General features: G+C 39.9%; 1 protein-coding gene across 1 annotated transcript in view; it reads right to left on the reverse strand.

Moving 5' to 3' along the window:
- Positions 1 to 4,223: 4,223 nt before the first annotated feature.
- ints9 (integrator complex subunit 9) overlaps positions 4,224 to 26,067 on the reverse strand; it is a 28,472-nt gene continuing 6,628 nt past the window's right edge. The window contains exons 8-18 of the mRNA XM_083562289.1: positions 23,253 to 23,387; positions 22,967 to 23,078; positions 20,961 to 21,141; positions 19,136 to 19,196; positions 18,514 to 18,685; positions 17,383 to 17,507; positions 17,059 to 17,226; positions 13,957 to 14,055; positions 13,099 to 13,236; positions 5,453 to 6,626; positions 4,224 to 5,381 (exon numbers count right to left, since the gene is read on the reverse strand). Of these exons, the coding sequence (XP_083418415.1) occupies positions 6,450 to 6,626; positions 13,099 to 13,236; positions 13,957 to 14,055; positions 17,059 to 17,226; positions 17,383 to 17,507; positions 18,514 to 18,685; positions 19,136 to 19,196; positions 20,961 to 21,141; positions 22,967 to 23,078; positions 23,253 to 23,387 (1,368 nt within the window). The 3' untranslated portion in view covers positions 4,224 to 5,381; positions 5,453 to 6,449. The remainder of the gene's footprint in view (positions 5,382 to 5,452; positions 6,627 to 13,098; positions 13,237 to 13,956; positions 14,056 to 17,058; positions 17,227 to 17,382; positions 17,508 to 18,513; positions 18,686 to 19,135; positions 19,197 to 20,960; positions 21,142 to 22,966; positions 23,079 to 23,252; positions 23,388 to 26,067) is intronic.

Raw genomic sequence — 26,067 nt, forward strand, 5'->3', positions numbered from 1 at the left:
TGTCGAACTTCTCGCTAATTTTTCCTGCTTTTAAGACACCAACATTGAGGACAAAATGTTCACTTGCTGCCTAAATATCATCTCACCCACTCACAGGTGCCATGATGAAGAGATCATCAGTGTAATTCATTCACTCATAATGTTATAATGTCGATGTTATGCCTGATTGGTTTACGTATGAAGTTCTGCATCTGGTAAATCTATAGTAAAATCGTGTTGTTTTCAGGCTCTTTGCTCATTGTTTGGTATTAGGAGAAATAAACATGACCAGTAGGGTTCACATTTGGGGTCTGCAGAACCAAGACATTGCCAGTCCATGTGTCTGTCTGTGTCCTGATTATTCAGCCATCATGTTTACACAGAAGCCTTGCCGGATTTGACCCAGCTGCGTGCATTCATTTTCGTTCGACTGCAGGCGATCATTCGGTTTGTGAAATTCCAGGGAAGTGGAGCAAATTAATGAACCCACGTAAAGACCCAGTGGTGCCTGGAGGTTTTTTTCGAGTCTGGTGTGTTGCGGCCCTCGCGCTGCTGACGTATTACAATTTGACTTGTGTAAGGTTAAATCTGCCAATCCTTTTTTTTTTCGCCTGAAGACACGGGGAAACAGCTGTTTTCTTTCCTCATTCAGAACAGATGGAATGTCACAGGAATTTCATCAGCCGTTAAACAGCTTCGGTGATGCGTTAAGTTTGGTTCTTTCCCTTCATGCCCTTTTTTATAAAACAGCGCGCTTGTCTTTCGCTGACGCCCAGAAAATCAGTCTACTGAGCAATCCAGTAATGCTGGTCATAACTATATATCAGGATGGGATTTATTCTTGGATACATGTATGTGCCACTGGATGATGGATCTGGTGTGGGGAAAAAAAACACAGGGCTTAAAGAAACTGAACTAAAATATGTCTGTATGGAAGCTACCCAGAAGTTGTAGCTCTATAAATGTAAATGGTGAAACTTGTACGAGTATTTTTGCTCAGGATCTCGAATATTTAAAAGCCATAAGCTAGCTAATCATTAATGATTTAGCTAGCACATGGCAGGTCGGTTTACTTGTAGGAAGAAGGAAGGAATGAATTCTGACCCTGGAAACATGGTGAACATCTTCAGACATGCAGGTAAACTGCACAGAAAGGTTTGTACAAAAATGACACTATATTTACAGTAACCCGTCTGTTCTTCAATAAAAATAGGGGTTATTTTAGTCATTAGGTTTTAGTGCTTCATCAAAATCAGTAGTGACAGTTTCTGTGTTTATGGGACTAATGCTGTTTTACCATCAGCACCCCGGAGACGAGAACTTGAGGAAGATTTGCTGCCTCTGGATCTGATGATCGAACCAAAGGACCAAGTCACATTCCTGAAACCCCTTAGAGAGAGAGAATCTAAAAAAAAGGCTCGTATTACAGCTTAGTGGAGTTTAACAGCCACTGAGCTACATCACTACATGCCCTCGGCTCAAATCCCAACATGTCCCAACGGCCACATGTTCACTGTTCCTCCAGCACTGAACAGACTGGATCTGAAAGGTGGACGTCTCAAGCAGCTGTTACTCGAGAGATGTGTTTGATTCGAGTGAGTGGTTTCAGAACTACATTGGTGAAGAAAGTCCCTCTAGGTTTAGCGAATGAACAGCCATGCCGGTGTTAATCCACTGCTCTTGTGACCGTTTGTGTTTTTTGAAACCGGACCAGGAACCTGAATAATGTAGAAATAGGGAGAAAAAAAATGACATTTGCATAATTAAATCATTCGCTTAAATGCAATCAAAGGTTCATTTTCACTCTTGCGTCTTGGTTTGCTGAAAATATTTACATGGAAATTTGCCCTTAAACCCAATCCAGTTTGGAAGTGGTTCTCATGCAGGCAAGTTACTGCTAATTCTAATTGACCAAACCAGCCTGTAAGCAAATAATCCATTAGTGATCTTATCGAAGGCTCAATCAAATTGAAAAAGCCTTCGTATGAACATGAGCTTGTTTCAAACTAAAATTGGGTCCAATTGAAAAAGGCGGTGTAGCTCTGAAATAAACCAGGAAATAGAGAAAAAAATAAGTCATGTAAACACTTAAACCTGATTATTTTCTAAATCGGGTTTAAAAAAATACCGGTGCATTTTTTATCTCGTTTTTTGTTTTAACAGACTTGCCTAGCACTTTTGTTCAAGTTATATATGAAATCCAAATGAATATTTGATCGGCCCTTAGTGTTCAGACTGTCAAATTGGATTAAATTTATTTAGATTGACGGAAATGGGAACATGGAAACCTTCTGCAAATTCGTGTCATTTGCATAATACAAAAAAAAAAAAAACGTGTTGTAGCCAAAGGAAAAAAAAACCACTGGTGAATTTTTCTTTTAGAAAATATTAACTATATACATATTTACATTTATGCCATTTGGCAGACACCTTTATCCAGAGCGACTTACATTCATCCTATTCATATACAGAGCAGGGTTAAGGGCCTTGCTCAGGGGCCCAGAAGTGGTAGCATTGGTGTCACTGGAATTTGAACTCATGACTTTCCAAAATCCAATGCCTTAACCGCCTCCCATATCTGTCATGTAATGTATTCACATTTACATTTGTGGCATTTGGCAGACGCCCTTATCCAGAGCGACGTAGAAAAGTGCTTTGAGTCTCTAGCAATGATTAAATCTACACTGGTACGCAAGATTACAAACTTAATATAAATATAACTCTAATTCTACACAGCAAACTTGGAAAGTGCTAATTTAAGTGTTTCAGGAAGAGGTACTGTAGGTCTTCAGTCGTCGCTTGAAGATAGTCAGGGACTCTGCTGTACGGACATCTAGGGGAAGTTCATTCCACCACCTCGGTGCCAGAACAGAGAAGAGCCTTGAAGTATACTTACCTCTCATTCTGAGAGAAGGTGGTACCAGTCGAGCAGTGCTGGAGGATCTCAGACAGTGCGAGGAGGTATGAGGTCTCTGAGTTAAGATGGTGCTGGTCCATTTTTGGCCTTGTAGGCAAGCATCAGTGTTTTAAATCTGATATGTATAGTATAGTATAGTTCACCACACTACACAAATAAGACATAACATTATGAGCAGTGAAGTGAATTACACTGATTATCTCTTCATCAAGGCACCCGTGAGTGTGTGGGATATTATTAGGCAGCAAGTGAACATTTTGTCCTCAAAGTCGACATGTTAAAAGCAGGAAAAATGGGCAAGTGTAAGGCCTTAGGTGAGTTTGACAAGAGCCAAATTGTGATGTCTAGAGGACAGGGTCCCCAAAACTGCAGCTCTTGTGGGATGTTCCTGGTCTGCAGTGGTCAGTATCTATCAAAAGTGCTCCAAGGAAGGAACAGTGGTGAAGCAGCGACAGGGTCACGGGGGCCGAGGCATCAGACAATCTTCTGTAGCTCAAAAAACTAAAGTTGCTGTTAATGCTCAAAGGGTCAGAACTGTTTTGGCAGCAAAAGGGGACCAACACAATACAAGGCAGCTGGTTATATTGTTATGCCTTATCAGGGTATAGTATAGTTACAGAAAAATCATTTTCCCCATTTGAGCTGCTGTTTTTGCAACCATATTAGGACATTAAGCCTTTTCTTTTATGAGAGTAATGCTGGAATTTCAGTGGTAATAAAGAATGTGTGAAAGATAATTTAGTCTTTGGATTAATACACTCAACTTTCACCTGATGCACATTGCTCTCAATCTATTTATTCCGATTCAGAGTATTTGGTTCAGTTAGGGTTTGGTTTTCTGATAATAGTGCTATCCAGGTATATGTGAACGCAGAAATGCACCAAGAGGAATCACTGCATCCTTCCACTGAATAAACTGATGTGTCCTAACAGAAACCGATGCAGTGATAAGTGAGGTGATTAGTCATTTCTAAACCAGGCCTGAATTCTCTCCCTTCTGCAGCTCACACAAACTGAACACTGCAGTAAACACCGACACACTGCTATTACGGTTATTCATGGCCGCTCTAGTGCAGTTTAAAAGCCAAATTACATGGCCATCTGCAGCGCTCCATTCGTTTCATTATCAGGAAGCGCATTCCTTCCGAAAAAGGCTAAATCCGCAGTCCCGCTAAAAGGAATTAAATCATTCAGACTTGAAACTATTTTTAGAAGTTGTATTGGTGAGAAGAGAACATGGGGGCCGCTCAGGTCTGACCCCTGGTGGTACTTTAGCACAGCCATTGAATTTGTTAAAAAAAAAATAAAAAAAAACCCACCACAAGTCTGAGAAACATTATTTATTCAAAAACTTATTAATAATAATAAAACAAACAATATACAATGGAGTAAAACTGAGATGTCCGTTATTCTTTTATTTACAGTAAAGACGAGTCTACCTTTCAATTTATTTTGCACCTTCCATCCAGAGTTCAGGTACCTGGGGTCAACAGTGCAAAGTAATGTAGAGTGTGTTAGAGATGTAAGAAAAGAGTGCAGCAGGGTGGAGTGGGTGTGGAAGAGTGATAGCAGGAGTGATTTGTGGTAAAAGAGTATCTGCAAGAGTGAAAGGGAAAGTTTATAGGATTGTGGTGAGACCTGCGATGTTGTACGGTTTATAAACAGTGGCATTGTATAAAAGACAGGAGGTGGAGCTGGAGGTAGCAGAGCTGAAGATGTTGAGGTTTTCGTTGGGAGTGACGACGATGGACAGGATTAGAAACGAGTTTATTAGAGGGACAGCGCATGTAGGACGTTTGGGAGACAAGGTGAGGGAGGTGAGATTGAGATGGTTGGACATGTGCAGAGGAGGGACATGAGTTATATTGGTAGGAGAATGCTGAGGATGGAGCCGCCAGGAAGGAGAAGAAGAAGGCGGCGAAGGAGGAGGTTCATGGATGTGGTGAGGGAAGACATGCAGGTAGTTGGTTTGAAAGAGGCAGATGTAGAGGACAGGGGGGTATGGAGACCGATGATCTGCTGTGGCGACCCCTAATGGGAGAAGCCAAAAGAAGAAGATCCAGACACAGTCCATTTTTAGGCACGTAATAACTCAAAGCTCACTTCGAATGAAAGTCTTTTGTGTTGTTTTAGAAATAAACATTCAGTGGCGATGATTATAAGAACCAAATATTCAGAACTAAAACCATTACACTAACAATAAAAGTCTGCTTGAAATAGGCATGACGCAAAATCTTACCGAAGCGGATCTTGTGAACTTTTATCCAACCTTCCAACTCTGCAGCAATGCAAATTCATTCTGGTTTTGCAGCATGAAATCAGAACTGCATCGCTCACACACCACAAGACCAGAAATTCTTTTCTGTGGAAAAGTAGTTCCATCACTGAATGGATGATTTGTACAGCACTAGAGGTCAACATACACACACACGCTATATGGACAAAAGTATTGGGACACCTGACTTTCCCTGGACTCATCGCAAATCTGAAGACACACAATTGTTTAGGACGTCTTTGGATGTTGTAGCATGAAATTATCCCTTTTGAGACCCGAACCTGTTCCAGCATGACCGTGCCCCTATGCACAAAGCAAACTCCTTGAATGTGAATGCTGACTGCACCCCAGGCCTGACTTTACCAACACCCCTGTCTCCAAAATCTCCACAATCACACTCTAAAATCTAGTGGAACATCTTCCTAGAAGAGTGGAGGGAATTAGAACAACAAATTGGGACTGAATGTGGAATGCGGTGCTCAAAAAGCACATATTTACTTTACCATGTACTTACCAAACCTTTAATTACAGTCTGTATGGTAGGTATGTGCTTTACATAAAGGTGTCCTGAACGCCCACTGACTTCCACTGTAGGTGAGTGAAGGTTATATGAAGAACTTTAAAAAAAAAAAAAAAAAACCCAAAAAACTATTGCTTGTGCTATTTCTAATAGAAAAAGGAAAAAGAAAGAGGCTTTTACTTGTAAGGAAGCTGGGGTCAGCTGTGAAAAAGCACCCATGGATCACAGAGGGTTAGGGGCCTTGCTCAAGGGCCCAAGAGTGGCAGCTTTGGGGATACTGAGGATTGGACCTCTGATCGAAATGGAAAATCGATGTTCAAATCTGATATACTCAGTAATAAAATATCACAACTCCAAAATATTACTAAAACTAATTTATTAAATAGAAAAAAAAACCCACCTCGTTTATTTTTTAAGGCCGAGTTATTTGTATTTTATCGTCAAACCTGATTTTTACTGTACTTTTATCCGGGGCATTCTGGGAATCTTCAAATGGCTCAGGTTTAGGACACTGATGTCATTTAGGAATGCTGGCTCGTGTCTTTTAATAAGGAATTGTGAAGCACATTATTCAGCTTCCTTCCCTCGGACATTCCATCACTCTGATGTTTACAGTGAGATTCTGCTTCCATTTAAACCACAAACAACGTCAGGCACGTCCCATCGCTCACTGCTCACTGAGCCACTAAATCATCAGCATGCTGTATGCAGCCGCACTGCATACAGGGGCATCGAGTCCATGCTCAAAATGTCAGAGATCAAAGTTTCTGCAGGAAGCGGAGCACCAGGTCTCTGAGAGCGGTGCGCAACGGCTCGTTGTTGTCGCACACGATGTGCGTCGCGTCCTCCTCCAGCTGGATGAGCGCGTCCTCGGCCTGCAGGTGCAGGATGTGACCGTCCGCCGTCTCCTCCACCTTCACCTCGGAGATTCCGCTCTGCCCACAAAAAAGAGGTGGAAAGTAACTTACTATTTTATTTACTCCTGTTTATCCTACTTATGTGTTGTGTGAAGTATTATACTTTAAATCATGTTTGTCAATGAGTAAAAATAAATAAATTATAATTCAAAAGGAAAAGAAAGAATCAGGCCCCGGAAACTACCCCCCCCCAAAAAACCTTCTCTCTCCCTCCATCTATCCATCATCATCTATCAATATAATTATATAACTATAATTTTACTCAGTTAATGTAAAAACTTTTTTTTTTTTTTTTTTTTTTTTTTAGACCAGTCCATTTCCATTTGTACATTCAACTATTGTTTAACTTTTGTGTTTAAGTAAAATATTATTGAAGTAACGGTACTTGTACTTGAGTAGAATATTTCATGAATCTTTGCATGGGAGCTCAGGCACATGCACAACAACAGGGAAAAGGTTCTATACAATTAAAAGTAAACCTGAAAAAGAGTTTGAAAAGATACATATAGAACCAGAGTCATATATGTAGTGTGTAATATAAATCGTCAAATGTAATACTAATATATATATATATATATATATATATATATATATATATACACACACACACAGTGAGGAAAATAAGTATTTGAACACCCTGCTACTTCCCGTGGGCTCGCCACCTGCAGGAGGGACCGTAAGGGACGGTGCTGTGAGGATTGGCCAGCAGTCGAAGGCGGGGTATGCCTGCTTAGACTGCTGCCCCCGCGACCCGAATTACGGATAAGCGGGAGAAAATGAATGAATGAATGAATGAACACCCTGCTATTTTGCAAGTTCTCCCACTTAGAAATCATGGAGGGGTCTGAAATTGTCATCGTAGGTGCATGTCCACTGTGAGAGACATAATCTAAAAAAAAAATCCAGAAATCACAATGTATGATTTTTTAACTATTTATTTGTATGATACAGCTGCAAATAAGTAAGGGTGACTGCACTGTATTAAGGAGAGGATGACCGGGGCCATGTATTGCGAGATTTTGGGGAACAACCTCCTTCCCTCAGTTAGAGCATTGAAGATGGGTCGAGGCTGGGTCTTCCAACATGACAATGACCCGAAGCACACAGCCAGGATAACCAAGGAGTGGCTCTGTAAGAAGCATATCAAGGTTCTGGCGTGGCCTAGCCAGTCTCCAGACCTAAACCCAATAGATAATCTTTGGAGGGAGCTCAAACTCCGTGTTTCTCAGCGACAGGCCAGAAACCTGACTGATCTAGAGAAGATCTGTGTGGAAGAGTGGGCCAAAATCCCTCCTGCAGTGTGTGCAAACCTGGTGAAAAACTACAGGAAACGTTTGACCTCTGTAATTGCAAACAAAGGCTACTGTACCAAATATTAACATTGACTTTCTCAGGTGTTCAAATATTTATTTGCAGCTGTATCATACAAATAAATAGTTACAAAATCATATATTGTGATTTCTGGATTTATTATTTTTTTAGATTATGTCTCTCACAGTGGACATGCACCTACGATGACAATTTCAGACCCCTCCATGATTTCTAAGTGGGAGAACTTGCAAAATAGCAGGGTGTTCAAATACTTATTTTCCTCACTGTGTGTGTGTATATATATATATATATGACTTGAACCTCCTGCTTCACTCCCGAAATTTGCCTTTGCCCGGATTACCAGAGGTAGCAGAAGTACAGATTCTCATGTTTTAAAAGACTCTGGTAAAAGTTGAAGTACTGACTATACAAGTTAAAGTAAAGAAGTTTGGGTTCTGACGTACTTAAGTATTAAAAGTATCCATTATTACTACCTGTTTTAGCGTCACGCTGTGTTAAATGAAATGTTATTTAATGATGTATTCAGGCTGAACATCCACCATATAGAACACAAGCAGAGAAAAGATGATGATGATCATGTGATCAGGAATGTCTCTGTTCTCAGTCATGTTTACATCACTGACTCCCTCTGTCTCATCCACGTTAACCCCAAACTCCTTGTTGCCCTCTGCCTTGCTTGTTGTTCACTTCGTAAACGAGTCTGCATCTGTGGTGTGTGAGAGCCAGGAAATGATGCACTGGTGGTAGATTGAAAAATCTGCGCAAATACCAAGAAACAGGTTGACGGGCTGAAAACAGCACGAAATGAGACGGAAAAATATCGATCATGTCACAGATTCAAACTAAAATAACGAGCCTGTTTTTAAAATGTAAGAAGTAGAAAGTACAGATATTTGTGTAGAAAATGAATGAATGTAATGAATGAAGAGTAAAAAGTTATCTAAAATATAAATAGTGAAGTAAAGTACAGATACCATACAAATCTACTTAAGTACAGTAACTAAGTATTTGCAGGTTTGGTGCTCGTGTAGTTGGCAAACTACACTAAACTTTACTGCATAAACATAGTTCTCTCTCACTGAGCATCCCAAAGGTCCATCAATAATGTATATGGAGCATTTGACTGTATAGAGTTTTTGATATGCGCTCTTTATCAGCATCGTCCTTGCTCTCTCTCTCTTTCATATACACACATACCCCTAATCCTGCCAGCTTTCCATAGGCAGTTAGCATATCGATCATGCACTAATGAAACTGGAAGGCGGGCATGCTGCAGTATTTTCTGCACTGATTTTATAGTCTGAACCGCCTGAAGAGACCCTGCTGCGCTTTTAATTAGCTGGAAATTGAAGACGTGCTGTATGTTTTAGTGCTTAGCCTGCACCTTCGACTCTAGGAGGACTTCAGAGTACTTTGTTTCCCACGACTCTTGGCTGTGCAGCCTGAGTCTCCAGTGTCAGCACGTAATAACCAGCGTTTCTGCAGGTTTTGTTAACTCAAATGTATGACTTTTTAAGACCATTTCAAGAAAATTAAGAATGGAAATTAAGACCTATATCACGACATCGAAAACACACACAAATAGTTAACAACTGGCCTTTAACAAGCTCAAAAATCTTAGATAGGACTTCCCCGTAACCCGAAAAACAAAATCCATTTGACCTCTGTGGTACAATCAAAGAGGGATTCATCTCAATAACAAAGCCGATTGGCTGTTGCATGTTGGTCTCATTTGTAGTCGTAATACAGGGAATTATATTGAAAGAAAGAACTACAGCACAGGAACAAACAAACAAACAAACATTCTAAAGACATGCAAAAGCATTTCAATGAGCATTAGAGGAAGCGTTACATGGACATTAGAAAAGTTTTAATTTTAAATGAGTTAAGAACAACGAATTTAAGACTTTTTAAGACCAAACATTTCAATTTTACACTTTCTCAAGACGCCACAGAAACCCTGAATAACAGCCAGAAGTAATGTCAAGTAGTGTAATGTTTTTGGACATGGTAAATGTTTCAGGACGACGGGTTTGGGGGTTTCTTTGTACGATGACAAACTGCGATTTCTTGTCTTATTAACTTTACAAGAGAAAAAGAGAGGCATGAGAGGGAGAGTCTGCTATAATGCACTGCTAGAGCAACATTGAAGAGTAAACAATACGCTTTTAATGACTAACATTTAGTGCATTCCAAGAAAAAATTACAAAAATTTCCAAGAATTTCAAAAATAAGCAGACTTCTCTCAGCTCACACGGATAATATTATAGTTACTCTCTTTCCACTTTCATTTGTTCAGACTCCACCTCTCTGCCTCAATTTAGAGTGCCATCAGAGGTCTAATTCTCGAATCCCACAGCCTTTATCTAGAATCTCACTCTCAAACACACACACACACACACAAAAATGGGCCGCAGCTTTTTCGTTTCTTACGTCACTACTTACTTTTCACTCCGAATCATTAGGAGCTGATAATGGAAGAGGAATGAAGCGCCTCGTGCGCACACCGTGTCCGCTAGCACTCTCTATATTGCACACGCGAGACCCTTTCGCTATTAGAAGTGGATGGCTTCATCCATTACCCGCCATCTCTCCCTTCTTAATGGGGATTTAACAGTAACACAAACAGGATTAAGCTGCACTAATTCCCTGCCCCTGTGGACGTGCACGGCCCAGAAACCATCAGCCGGCATGATAAAAACGACACAGCAATAATCAGAAGCTTCATTAATGTAGCACTTTTTGTTCATATCCTGTAGCAGATTAAACAGTAAATGCACTCCGATCGGTATGTTCAAGTCGAAGCCCGAATTTTTGGAAGAAAAACTGAAAATCGACTGCTGCGAACCTGCTACGACGTAATGGTTTAAGAAAACAAAACGTCGCAGAAATGGTTTTATTTTGGTTCATTTGTAACCTTACTGTGGCTGCTTATGAAGATCCTATTGGGTTTGGAGTAAATAGGAAAACGCCACAGCAGTGCAGCATTCCATTGACCTTGTTAGAAGTCATTTACATGTTAGCCCATGTTTGTCTTTCAATAGCAAAAAAAGGGGGGGGGGGGGGTATGTGCTATATACACCAACCAGGCATAGCATTATGACCACCTGCCTAATACAGTGTTGGTCCCCTTTTGCTTCCAAAACAGTTCTGACCCGTCGAGCATCAACAGCATCAACTTCTTGAATATATAAATCTATCTATCTATCTATCTATCTATCTATCTATCTATCTATCTATCTATCTATCTATCTATCTATCTATCTATCTATCTATCTATCTATCTATCTATCTATCTATCTACACATACATACATACATACATACATACATACATACACAGTGCCTTGCGAAAGTATTCGTCCCCCTTGAACTTTGCGACCTTTTGCCACATTTCAGGCTTCAAACATTAAGATATAAAACTGTAATTTTTTGTGAAGAATCAACAACAAGTGGGACACAATCATAAAGTGAAACGAAATTTATTGGATATTTCAAACTTTTTTAACAAATAAAAAACTGAAAAATTGGGCGTGCAAAATTATTCAGCCCCCTTTAAGTTAATACTTTGTAGCGCCACCTTTTGCTGCGATTACAGCTGTAAGTCGCTTGGGGTATGTCTCTATCAGTTTTGCACATCGAGAGACTGAACTTTTTGCCCATTCCTTCTTGCAAGACAGCTCGAGCTCAGTGAGGTTGGATGGAGAGCATTTGTGAACAGCAGTTTTCAGTTCTGTCCACAGATTCTCGATTGGATTCAGGTCTGGACTTTGACTTGGCCATTCTAACACCTGGATATGTTTATTTGCGAACCATTCCATTGTAGATTTTGCTTTATGTTTTGGATCATTGTCTTGTTGGAAGACAAATCTCCATCCCAGTCTCAGGTCTTTTGCAGACTTCATCAGGTTTTCTTCCAGAATGGTCCTGTATTTGGCTCCATCCATCTTCCCATCAATTTTAACCATCTTCCCTGTCCCTGCTGAAGAAAAGCAGGCCCAAACCATGATGCTGCCACCACCATGTTTGACAGTGGGGATGGTGTGTTCAGGGTGATGAGCTGTGTTGCTTTTACGCCAAACATAACGTTTTGCATTGTTGCCAAAAAGTTCGATTTTGGTTTCATCTGACCAGAGCACCTTCTTCCACATGTTTGGTGTGTCTCCCAGGTGGCTTGTGGCAAACTTTAAACGACACTTTTTATGGATATCTTTAAGAAATGGCTTTCTTCTTGCCACTCTTCCATAAAGGCCAGATTTGTGCAGTATACGACTGATTGTTGTTCTATGGACAGAGTCTCCCACCTCTGCTGTAGATCTCTGCAGTTCATCCAGAGTGATCATGGGCCTCTTGGCTGCATCTCTGATCAGCCTTGAGAGCTGAAAGTTTAGAGGGACGGCCAGGTCTTGGTAGATTTGCAGTGGTCTGATACTCCTTCCATTTCAATTTTATCGCTTGCACAGTGCTCCTTGGGATGTTTAAAGCTTGGGAAATCTTTTTGTATCCAAATCCGGCTTTAAACTTCTCCACAACAGTATCTCGGACCTGCCTGGTGTGTTCCTTGTTCTTCATGATGCTCTCTGCGCTTCAAACGGACCTCTGAGACTATCACAGTGCAGGTGCATTTATACGGAGACTTGATTACACACAGGTGGATTCTATTTATCATCATTAGTCATTTAGGTCAACATTGGATCATTCAGAGATCCTCACTGAACTTCTGGAGAGAGTTTGCTGCACTGAAAGTAAAGGGGCTGAATAATTTTGCACGCCCATTTTTTCAGTTTTTAATTTGTTAAAAAAGTTTTAAATATCCAATAAATTTCGTTCCACTTCATGATTGTGTCCCACTTGTTGTTGATTCTTCACAAAAAAATTACAGTTTCATATCTTTATGTTTGAAGCCTGAAATGTGGCAAAAGGTCGCAAAGTTCAAGGGGGCCGAATACTTTCGCAAGGCACTGTATATATATATATATATAAATAAAAACATGTTTTTTCTAAGCCACTGTATATTTATTATGTATGCGTGTCCTTACATTTAAAAATAGAATGATACTATTATATAATATAATGATTCCTGGCCTTGTAGCATAATCTATGGCGATTTAATATTTATATATAAACATTAATTCAGACCATGTCCAGCTCTCTCCCACCTTGTGCAGTGAGGCGAGGAAGGCCTCCAGAGGCACAGCTCCACTCAGCAGGGGCTTCGGGCTCGTCAGCTCTGGAACCTCGTCCATCAGCCTTTTCCTCTTCTTACTGGGAGCCACAGGAGCAGGCTTGGGCACCAACTACACACATACACACACAGAAAGAAATGCTGCTATTCTTCCCAGGAAGGAGTACAACCTTGAGTCTGGTAAGTACCTGAAGTACTTAGTGAGCACCTAAGAGGCTGTAAGTGCTTGCAATACTAAGTACACACTAAGATGCTGTATGTACGTGAAGTTCTGCTCAGTGTCGGTTCACACTGTCGGCTCCTGTCTAAAGATGATCACAGGAGTTTAAAAAGTGCAGGAAACTGTATAAATGTCATATTGCTTCAAGTAATCCTCATATGTTCAAGACAGACCTGATGCCCTAAACACAACCAGATACATTTTAAGTCTCTCATACCAGATGGAAAGAGAAAAAAAAAAACAGAAGAAAGTAATGAATGTGGAACAAAAAAAAAGAAAAGAAATCACATCAAGCTGTGTTGTTCACAATCCGTCCATCTCTCTGACACACACAGACACCATTTCAGTTTCAGTTTTCTCACAGCCTCCCTCAGGCACTTAGACTGAAACGTAATAAGGCGGTGAGAACACAAGTGCTCATTATCCCTCGTTTTTTGACAAATTACCACACACACACACACACACACACAAAAAAAAAAAATCCACCTTTCACACGAAGTAGTGATACGTTTTTTTTGTTTTTATTTGCCCATAAAAAACTGGAACGTTTTTCTCTCAGAATACTGCAATTATCCTTCAGAGGTTTATCATAAATCACTGTTGAACACAAACCTGAAGGATGTGCTTGTTGTCCTTGGATTGCAGAACCGCTGACACGTTTGCCACGGAGATGCCGGGTTTAATCTCAGATGGTACAAGAGTTTTGGCAAGCTGAAAGCAGAAAGAAAGAGGATTTAGATCCTGGATATGTTCCAGCTTGTTTGCAATCTTCTTTCATCTTTGCACTGAAATCAAGCTCCTGTTGATCGCAGATTATCTCGCTCTAGTACTTTCGAAAGAGTTAAACATGAGAAAATGCCTAAAAACTATTTGAACTTTGCTTTAATTTGGAGCAATGCATTTACACCTGTAAAGTCCCCGGCTTACGATGGAGATGCGTTACAACGAGACCATCGTAGCATAAAAATATCATAAGTCGAGGCATGACCTAGCCTACCCCCTGAGTCTTAAAGAATTGAGATCAGTATGGGGTAGTATACTGTAATTTGTTATTAATTAAAAAATTATAGTACATAATTTAGCAAAACAGCATTTTACTGCATTATAACCTATACATGAATGTGGCAATGGGCACGTGCATGAGTGGAGGGCGGAGCCGGACGCGCTCCGTTTCAGTGTCTGGTGACGCCGATAAAAAGGAGAGCGACAGGAGCTGACACCGAGACCACATAACTCTGTAGACCGCTGGCGAGAGTAAGGCATCTCACAAGGCGGGAGATGGGTACATCCTGGCAGTGTCCCAACGCATCATACGGGAATTAAAATGCTGCGCAAAAATTTAAATAGTTTTTTAATAATTTTGTAAGATAAAAAAGTGTGTGTTTTAAAAAGCAACGACTAAACTCCATGAAATCATTCTGCAATGACTGAATGATTAGAATTCAATTACGTTTGACTGTAATTTGGAATCAACTTGCAATTATATCTTGATTAACATTTAAAAAAAAATTTTAAATCATAATCATTTTTTGGGGGAAAAAAGGACAAACAACGACACTTATATATACAGTGGGTACGGAAAGTATTTAGACCCCCTTAAATTTTTCACTCTTTTTTATTTTGCAGCCATTTGCTAAAATCATTTAAGTTCATTTCTTTTCCTCATGAATGTACACATAGCACCCTATATTGACAGAAAAACACAGAATTGTTGACACTGTTGCAGATTTATTAAAAAAGAAAAACTAAAATATCACATGGTCCTAAGTATTCAGACCCTTTGCTCAGTATTTAGTAGAAGCCCCCTTTTGATCTAATACAGCCAGGAGTCTTTTTGGGAAAGATGCAACAAGTCTTTCACACCTGGATTTGGGGATCCTCTGCCATTCCTCCTTGCAGGTCCTCTCCAGTTCTGTCAGGTTGGACGGTAAACGTTGGTGGACAGCTATTTTTAGGTCTCTCCAGAGATGCTCAATTGGGTTTAAGTCAGGGCTCTGGCTGGGCCATTCAAGAACAGTCACGGAGTTGTTGTGAAGCCACTCCTTCGTTATTTTAGCTGTGTGCTTAGGGTCATTGTCTTGTTGGAAGGTAAACCTTCAGCCCAGTCTGAGGTCCAAAGCACTCTGGAGAAGGTTTTCGTCCAGGATATCCCTGTGCTTGGCCGCATTCATCTTTCCCTTGATTGCAACCAGTCGTCCTGTCCCTGCAGCTGAAAAACACCCCTACAGCATGATGCTGCCACCACCATGCTTCATTGTTGAGACTGTACTGGACAGGTGATGAGAAGTGCCTGGTTTTCTCCACACATACCGCTTAGAATTAAGGCCAAAAAGTTCTATCTTGGTCTCATCAGACCAGAGAATCTTATTTCTCACCATCTTGGAGAACTCCATGCGGGCTTTCATGTGTCTTACACTGAGGAGAGGCTTCCGTCGGGCCACTCTGCCATAAAGCCCCGACTGGTGGAGGGCTGCAGTGATGGTTGACTTTCTACAACTTTCTCCCATCTCCCGACTGCATCTCTGGAGCTCAGCCACAGTGATCTTTGGGTTCTTCTTTACCTCTCTCACCAAGGCTCTTCTCCCCCAAAAGCTCAGTTTGGCCAGTCGGCCAGCTCTAGGAATGGTTCTGGTCGTCCCAAACGTCTTCCATTTGAGGATTATGGAGGCCACTGTGCTCTTAGGAACCTTAAGTGCAGCAAAAAAATTTTTGGAACCTTGGCCAGATCTGTGCCTTGCCACAATTCTGTCTCTGAGCTCTTCAGGCAGTTCCTTTGACCTTAATGATTCTCATTTGCTCTGACATGCATTGTGATCTGTAAGGTCTTATATAAACAGGTGTGTGGCTTTCCTAATTAAGTCCAATCAGTATAATCAAAAATTTCTGGACTCAAATGAAGGTGTAGAACCATCTCAAGGATGATCAGAAGAAATGGAGAGCACCTGAGTTAAATATATGAGTGTCACAGCAAAGGGTCTGAATACTTAGGACCATGTGATATTTCAGTTTTTCTTTTTTAATAAATCTGCAAAAAGGTCAACAATTCTGTGTTTTTCTGTCAGTATGGGGTGCTATGTGTACATTCATGAGGAAAATAAATGAACTTAAATGATTTTAGCAAATGGCTGCAATATAACAAAAAGTGAAAAATTTAAGGGGGTCTGAATACTTTCCGTACCCACTGTATATATATTTTTAAACTGATGTACATATAATAATGATGCCAGAACACAGATTTTACTTTTTATAATCAAAAATATATTTTTTCTTAAAATCTAAAGAGTTTCTCACATATTGATTAGAGGCTACTCATTAAACCATTCCTTAGCATTACATATATTTGCTGCATTAAAAAAAAAAAAAAAATCTCTCTCTTTATCTATCTCTCTATCTCTCGATCAGAACACTGATAATTAAACATGTTTCCCTCAGACTCTGAACAGACCTTTTCACATATCGATCAGAAGCTTCTCACTGAAACTTTCCTTAGCAAATTTAGAGGGATGTCAGAAAATAAATATATTTGTTGCATATAAACTGAAATCAAATTTTAAGGTGTAGTAGAAGCCTGTGGTTTTCAATTAATCTTATTAGACACTATTAACATTGTGTGAGAAACTTTTTAATAAAACTTACCTGAAAATATATGATGAATAATTAGATTTTACCTGCATTTACTTATTTATTTTTTTCAATAAATGTATACACACAGACCTCGGGCAGAAGTTGTACACGTTCATATGTGCGATGGAAAGGCAGGTTGAGGACGGAGCATCGGCTGTAAGGCAGAGGTGGAGGCTGGAGCTCCAACATAAGATCAGACCGGTGAGACTGAGATGGAGGAGGCTGAGTGTACTGCTCTGGACACACAACGTGAAGTGGCTAAAACACACACACACACACACAATAAAGCAAGAGAAGAAAATGAAACACGCAATTGGAGAAACATAGATAAAACACAGTGATGTGCAGCTCAACCCTGTGTGATACCTCTCACCAACACACAAAACGTACGGCGAGGGAAATCACGGTGTGTACCTGAACCTCCTTCAGAAGTTTGGAAACCTGGTGGAAGTTGAGGCGTGTGTCAATGGGGCAGTACACACACTTCATGGCCAGTGGCTGGTAGGGAGCCAAAGCGTCCAAGTAGGAGAAATCAGGCTCTGTACAAAAACGGCACGGTACGATAAAATCTTGTGTTAAATCATTTTCCACAGGAGAACTGCTTATGGTTGTTATTTGTATGTACCTGCTATCACATGCTTTCTAATCCTTTTTCATTTTATCACACTGTCAGTTGAGTTGAGGAAATGTGTCGATCCGAGTTATCTTGCTATTCTTCCAAGCGATTTTAACTAGTATCTTTTTTTTATAGTCTACAAATTGTGGGAGAATTGATGCTGGGATTAGCAGAGAGAGAAGGTCGCAGCAGCAAAAGAGGAGAAATAGAGGGGTGGTGTATGTGGAGTCTCTTAAGGAATAATCCCTGCTCCCTGTGTGAGCAACTCCTCATTGAGTGTAATTAAATTCAGACTTTTCATGTCATCATCTGAGGTAAAAAAAAAAGGAACTTCGGAAGGAACTTTTCAGGAAGAGAAAAATCAACTTAAAAGCCACTAATGTATATTTGGAAATTTTTTAAATAGACCTGTCTCTAATATTAGACTTAGCAAGCGTAAATATGTATGGTTTTATTATGAAACATTTTATAATTTATCACTCACTGACTGAAAGTATCAGCATGTTTTTAACAGACACTACTCAGCCAGCATGCGTAGCAATTAAAAAAAAGTGTGCTTTTAAATTTCTTTAGAAATTTTGAGGTCAGCTACTATAAGTAGGTTTATTCCATATGGAGAAAAACGTGTTAAATGTGAATAGTCAAGATGATACGCTAAGAAAATCCAGACAGTGTGTGAAATATGTTCTGCAGTTAGTGTTTAACATGTTTTACTGACTGATATTCCAGCAGGAGCACTAATAATTTTTCATTACAGAAGAATTATTTTTTTCTTATTCATGAAGGTATAGTCCCTTGTTTTTGCTTGTTGTAATCCTGAGTCAGTACACTGATTTAGATTGTAATGTCAAACACAAATCTTTGTGGGCCTCCTGTTGAAGATGTGTTGATGTATTAGTGTGTGTGTGTGTGTGTGTGTGTGTGCTGACCAGTGAAGATGATGGTGTTGAGGCTGGATTTGCCCCACAGTTCCATGAAGTGTACTACGTCCCCGAAGCGCAGGGATGGATGCCCCGTAAACACCACACACGGCTGTCTGAAGTCGCTGCTGAACTCGCCGTGGATGCTCGGATAATGTTTCAGCTTGTTGGTTTGGATCAGCTGTATTTTGAATAAAGTAAATAGCAGATACAGCAGATACAAGAGGGGCTACCTCTATAGCACACAGTATATTTGCTTAAGTTATTAAAATGTGTTTTTGTTATTCAATTTCATTTCCAGTAGAAAACACAGTATGTGATTGTTCAGTGGTGGCTATTTCCATGGTAAGATCAAGAGTGGGCATGAGGAGATATTGCGGCGTTTAACAGATTTTGAGTTCAGTGGTTAGATACAGTCCTTCAGTTTAATGTTCTGTAAGTATTCTAGTATTTTCTTTGGTGATGGATCATTTTGAAAGATTCCTTCATATGTACTTTCTGAATAGAAGAGCTGTCTTGCGTTTTTACCTGCATTGCGGTCCATTAAAGTGTGTTTTATGGTCATGTTTTAAATCTAAAACCTAATATACAGTATAAATGTGTACATTTGTACATGCAGCTTCAGATTTACCTCAGCATGTGGGAAAGGAGGTTCAGGAAGGTAAGCCTTGGACTGTTTGGTCTGACATAGCCTTAAAAAAACAGATAAAGAGACAGAAAAACAGGTACATTAAAAAAACAAAACAAAAAATAAATAAAAATAAAGCCAGACTGTCCTTGAGACCCTCATCCACTTCCATCCAACAATCCATTATTCAGAGAGTTGAAAAAGAACTTTAGAGGTCAAAGTAAATCTAACTATATTTCCCAAAGCAAGGACACGGCCTTTTACCTTAAGCAAGTAGATTTAGAATAGTGACATGATTCTGAGTGGTTGAGAAATTTGTAATGTATTCTACATCTTTTTTGACACAAACAATGAACATAAAATTTTGTGGTTTTGGCACAGCGGATTTCAAATCAATATTTATGTACATGAAATAGCGAACATGTGGAAAAGGGCTGTACTGGGGACAAATTTTAATCAAGTTCTGATTAAAGCCTTAAATCTTGTCTTTTTAAATTTCCCAAAAGATAATGTGACCCTGCGTGATCACCTTCAGATAAGAAACAGCTATGGCCCTATATTTTAAAATCCACTGAAGAATCTGGGCTCATTTTTGTCAGTTCTCTGAAGCAGTTCTGTTAAGTAACATAAAAATAAGCAAACCTGTACATCTATTCTATATTAATCACATGTTCTTGTATGTGAACTCTAATTACTCACATTACTATACAATACTAGTCATATACGCTATATGGACATAATTATTGGGACACCTGACTTTCCCAGCCATATGTGGTTCTTTCCCAAACTGTTTTTCGCAAAGGCACACAGTTGTATAGGACGCTTTGGATGTTGTAGCATGAAACTTTCCATTCATTTGAACTAGGAGACCCAAACCTGTTCAAGCATGACAATGCAACTGTGCACAAAGCCAGTTCCATGATTGATTTGGATGAAGTTAAAGCTTTGCATGGATTGGAGTGGAAGATCTCCTGCTATAATTCAATTTATTTTATTTTGTATAGCGCTTTTAACAATGTACATTGTCTTAAAGCAGCTTTACACAGATAATGTGGTAAGAAAGAATCAATAAGATGTTCTTTAGAAGTGTAAGTTTGTCCCTGATGAGTGGTGGCGACTGTGGCAGAGAAAAACTATGAGATGGCATAAGGAAGAAATATTGAGAGGAACCAGACTCGAGAGGAAACCACATCCTCATCTGGGTGGCACCGAATGTCCATTTATTACAGATAAACAATGTTGAGGTATGCAGTGATGGTGATCAGATGCAAACTGTAGTCCTAAATCCTAAAATGTAGCAGACTGTTCACATTAAGTACAGTCCAAATTCATCCTCAAAGCTCCTGTCTACAGAGATCTGACCTCAACCTTATTGAACACCTTTGGGATGAATCGGAACAGTGACTGCACCCCAGACCTTCTCACCTCACCTACATCAGTACCTGACTTTACTAATGCCCCTGTCAGAATGAGCACAAATGTCCACAAGCACACTCCAGAATCTAGAGGAACATCTTCCCAAAAAAGTGGAGGGAATTATAAGAGGAAATTGTTACTAAATGTGGAATGCGATGCTTAAAAAGCACATACTATACTTATGACATGTGTCCGCAAACTTTTGGCAGCATATTTGGTGCAAGAACCTTCTATTATTTCGCACTTACTTTAGTTTCAATGAAGAAAATGCTGGAAACCATAAATTTCTTTGCAGGCCAACAGAATTTAAGAATGAACTTTAAAAAAAATAAATATCTAAGTATCTGTTTTTCATCTGATCCGTGAGATAAATTCTGGATCTAATTGAAAAGACAGTAATTAGACTGCATACCACTCTGAGAAAATCTGGGAGAACTCCAGTGAGCTGTTGGCCACAGGTGAGATGAAGTAAAAAGGGGTGTTGCCCAGATTAGCAGAATCCATGAACTGGTAGAGGCACTCCAACAGGTCGTAAATCACACCAGAGGAGTAACACGGCACCAAAACGTTCCCCCCAGCTCGGACTGTCATTGCTGGGAAAAAAAAAATAGAGAATGAAAGAATAAAAAAAAAAAAGGTAAGTGAGAATAAGATCAATCAAGCGAGCATAAAGAAATTGGTTTATGATTCACTTGCAAGGAATGCAGTTTGGTGATACTTCACCCTGACAGAAATAAGAGATCTGATCTGAGCGTGTGAAATGCTCCCTGTCTATTAACCATTTGCATCTACTGTGGGATTTCAAGTGCACTGAATGTTCTCCATTCGGCTTTCAGACATGAAGTGGCAAAATTTTTATTATTGAGGGAAAGCAAAATCCAAAACTACATGGCCCTGTGTGAAAAGGTGTTCACCCCTAAATCTAATAATTGGATAGGCCCCCCTTAGCAGCAACAACTGCACTCAAGCTTTTGTGATAACTTGCAATGAGTCTGTTACAGCGCTGTGGAGGAGTTTTGGTCACTCATCTATGCAGAATTGTTGTAATTCAGCCTAATTGGAGGGTTTTCGAGCATAAACCGCCTTTTAAAGGTCATGCCACAGCATCACAATAGGATTCAGGTCAGGACTTTGACTAGGCCACTCCAAAGTCTTCATTTTGTTTTTCTTTAGCCATTCAGAGGTGGACTTGCTGGTGCGTTTTGGATAAGAACCCAAATTCGCTTCAGCTTAAGGTTACAAAACAGATGGCCGGATATTTTCCTTCAGGATTTTTTGTTAAACAGCAGAATTCATGGTTCCATTTATCACAGCAAGTCTTCCAGGTCCTGAAGCAGCGAACAGCCCCAGACCATCACACTACCACCACCATATTTCACTGTTGGTATGATGTTCTTTTTCTGAAATTCTGTGTTACTTTTACGCCAGACATAATGGGACACACACCTTCCAAAAAGTTAAACTTTTGTCTCGTCAATCCACAGAGTATTTTTCCAAAAGTCTTGGGGATCATCAAGATGTTTTCTGCCAAAACTGAGACAAGCCTTTATGTTCTTTTTTGCTCAGCAGCGGTTTTTGTCTTAAATCTCTGCCATGTAGACTATTTTTGCCAAGTCTCTTTCTTATAGTGGAGTCAACACTGACCTGAACTGAGGCAAGTGAGGCTGACATTAGTTTGGATGTTGTTGTGGCCTCTTGGATGAGTCGTCGCTGTGCTCTTGGGGTAATTTTGGTCGGCCGGTCACTCCTGGGAAGGTTCTCCTCTGTTCCATGTTTTTGCCATTTGTGAATAATAGCTCTCACTGTCGTTCACTGGAGTCCCAAAGCTTTAGAAATGGCTTTATAACCTTTTCCAGACTGATAGATCTCAATTACTTTCTTTTCTTATTTGTTTCTGAATTACTTTGGATCTTGTCATGCTGTCTTTTGAGGGTCTTTTGGTCTACTTCACTTTGTCAGGCAGGTCATATTTAAGAGATTTCTTGATTGTGAACTGGTGTGGCATTAATCAAGCCTGGGTGTGGCTGGAGAAATTCAACTCAGGTGTGATAACAGTTTTAACAGGGGGGGGAAACACTTTTTCACACAGGGCCATGTAGTTTTGGATTTTGTTTTCCATCAACAATAAAAACCTTCATTTAAAAACTGCATGTTGTGTTCACTTGTGTTATCTTTTACTAATATTTAAATTAGTTTAATGATCTGAAACATTAACGTGTGAAACATGCAAAACAATAAGAAATCAGGAAGGGGCAAACACTTTTTCACACCACTGTACATACAGTATAATATTCGGTAGCTGCTGCTGCCTCATTTATTCCCCCCCCCAAAACACTAAACAAAACGTTTTTTTCATATCGGTGAAGTTAATAAATGTCTGTATACACAAAGTGTGTGAGCAGTCTTCCCTCAACTGACCCAGGTTGCTGCAGAATTCACCCAGCATGCCGTCTGGATTGGCCGTGGGAATCTGGGTCAGGCCGGTAAGGATCAAAACATCACTGTTCTTCAGAGAGCTCTGGTCCATAGGCTGCATAAAACACAAGACGGCTGAGTCGAAACAAAACCCTGCTGCTTTGCCATCCCAAAATACTCGATCAGCAGAAAAAAAAAGCTAATGATACCCTGGAACGTTTTAGTGTAAGGTTTCATGGATTTCACGGACGTGCAGCAGGGTAGTGACTGAGCTCAATAAAGTGCTGACCTGAGGGTGTGTGGTGAGCAACGACGAGCCGGAGACATAGGACACTTTCTCATAGTGAGACTGGATGATCCAGTTTGAACTGCCCAGGGAGTAGCCGGAGCTCAGAGGGGTGACCTGCACTGCACCAAACAACTCCTAATGTCAGGGAGGAACGAGAAAAAAAAAATATTCACTGTTAATACACCAGATTGAACTATTAGCCATCTCATTTTCTACTACTATTCCTGAACTTTTAAGGGCAAGCTTTTATTGAAAAAGTATACACATCCTTCACTTAAAAAAGACTCTGGTAAAAGTTGAAGTACTGATGATACTTTTTCACTCAAGTTAAAGTAAAAAAGTTTGGGTACTGGCATGTACTTAAGTATTAAAAGTAGCCATTATTACTACCTGTTTTAGTGTCACGATGGTATCTGGACCTCACGTCATAATACAGTGAGGAAAATAAGTATTTGAACACCCTGCTATTTTGCAAGTTCTCCCACTTAGAAATCATGGAGGGGTCTGAAATTGTCATCGTAGGTGCATGTCCACTGTGAGAGACATAATCTAAAAAAAAAAATCCAGAAATCACAATGTATGATTTTTAAACTATTTATTTGTATGATACAGCTGCAAATAAGTATTTGAACACCTGTCTATCAGCTAGAATTCTGACCCTCAAAGACCTGTTAGTCTGCCTTTAAAATGTCCACCTCCACTACATTTATTATCCTAAATTAGATGCACCTGTTTGAGGTCGTTAGCTGCATAAAGACACCTGTCCACCCCATACAATCAGTAAGAATCCAACTACTAACATGGCCAAGACCAAAGAGCTGTCCAAAGACACTAGAGACAAAATTGTAGACCTCCACAAGGCTGGAAAGGGCTACGGGGAAATTGCCAAGCAGCTTGGTGAAAAAAGGTCCACTGATGGAGCAATCATTAGAAAATGGAAGAAGCTAAACACGATTGTCAATCTCCCTCGGACTGGGGCTCCATGCAAGATCTCACCTCGTGGGGTCTCAATGATCCTAAGGAAGGTGAGAAATCAGCCCAGAACTACACGGGAGGAGCTGGTCAATGACCTGAAAAGAGCTGGGACCACCGTTTCCAAGGTTACTGTTGGTAATACACTAAGACGTCATGGTTTGAAATCATGCATGGCACGGAAGGTTCCCCTGCTTAAACCAGCACATGTCCAGGCACGTCTTAAGTTTGCCAATGACCATTTGGATGATCCAGAGGAGTCATGGGAGAAAGTCATGTGGTCAGATGAGACCAAAATAGAACTTTTGGGTCATAATTCCACAAGTTTGACCTCTGTAATTGCAAACAAAGGCTACTGTACCAAATATTAACATTGACTTTCTCAGGTGTTCATATACTTATTTGCAGCTGTATCATACAAATAAATAGTTAAAAAATCATACATTGTGATTTCAGGATAATTTTTTTTTAGATTATGTCTCTCACAGTTGACATGCACCTACGATGACAATTTCAGACCCCTCCATGATTTCTAAGTGGGAGAACTTGCAAAATAGCAGGGTGTTCAAATACTTATTTTCCTTACTGTATATTAATAAAAAATAATTTAAAATGTTGTTATTTAATGATGTATTCAGGCTGAACATCCACCATATAGAACACAAGCATAGAAAAGATGATGATGATCATGTGATCAGGAATGTCTCTGTTCTCAGTCATGTTTACATCACTGACTCCCTCTGTCTCATCCACGTTAACCCCGAACTCCTTGTTGCCCTCTGCCTTGCTTGTTGTTCACTTTGTAAACTAGTCTGCATCTGTGGTGTGTAAGAGCCAGGAAATGATGCCTTGGTGGCAAGAAACAAGAAATACCAAGAAACAGGTTGACGGGCTGAAAACAGCACGAAATGAGACGGAAAAATATCGATCATGTCACAGATTCAAACTAAAATTACGAGCCTGTTTTTAAAATGTAAGAAGTAGAAAGTACAGATATTTATGTAAAAAATTTAATGAATGAAGTACTGGTGCCAGAAAAATCTACTTAAGTACAGTAACGAAGTATTTTACTCTGGTCATAATGTTATAATGTATAAGGAATTGGTGAAATTCTGTCAGTAACACTGCTTGCAATGAGACCAAATTTAGCAACGACTGCCTCGTTATGCAGTCTGATGCAAAGTGCTGGTACTGTTGCCAGACCAAAGTTAAATTTACTGTGTATTGTAATAAATAAATTGATGTGACCAATTTCACCTTGTCCAGGCTGCTTTCTGTCTGTCATAGCTTGTCATAGCATAGGTCTTGCTGGAGTCCTTACTTGTACCCTGGTCATACTGCAGTGTCCTTATCTATTATCTATACAGATACCTAATAATGCAAGCTTTACTCTCTCCCAGTAAGAGACTCCCACAGCCCATCCTATCGAGTTAAACATGCTCCTGAGATACATATAATCCTGTCTCTTTCTTTCCAAACCTGCCTGATTCATCCCGACACCCACCCTGCCACCCTTATTATTATCAATAATCTGCTGTAACAGTTCAGGACTACAGTTGTCATGAACAGTTTTTGCATTCGAGTCAACCAATGATGGAACTGTAATGAAAGGACATTCGTTGTCAATCAGATGAGAATCTGATTCCCTTTTGAGTCTGGTTCCTCTCAAGGTTTCTTCCTCAGATAATTCCATGCTGTCTCCATTGACTTACTCATTAGGGATAAACATAGAAGAGATAAACTTATATGGACTGATTTAGACATTTAAAAGGTATATTTCGTAACTGTTTAATTCTTTGAATGCCCATCGTTAAAATCGGCATTCAAATAAAATGTAACCGAA

This window comes from Silurus aristotelis (genome assembly GCF_946808225.1).
Source record: "Silurus aristotelis genome assembly, chromosome: 15".
Taxonomy (NCBI): domain Eukaryota; kingdom Metazoa; phylum Chordata; class Actinopteri; order Siluriformes; family Siluridae; genus Silurus; species Silurus aristotelis.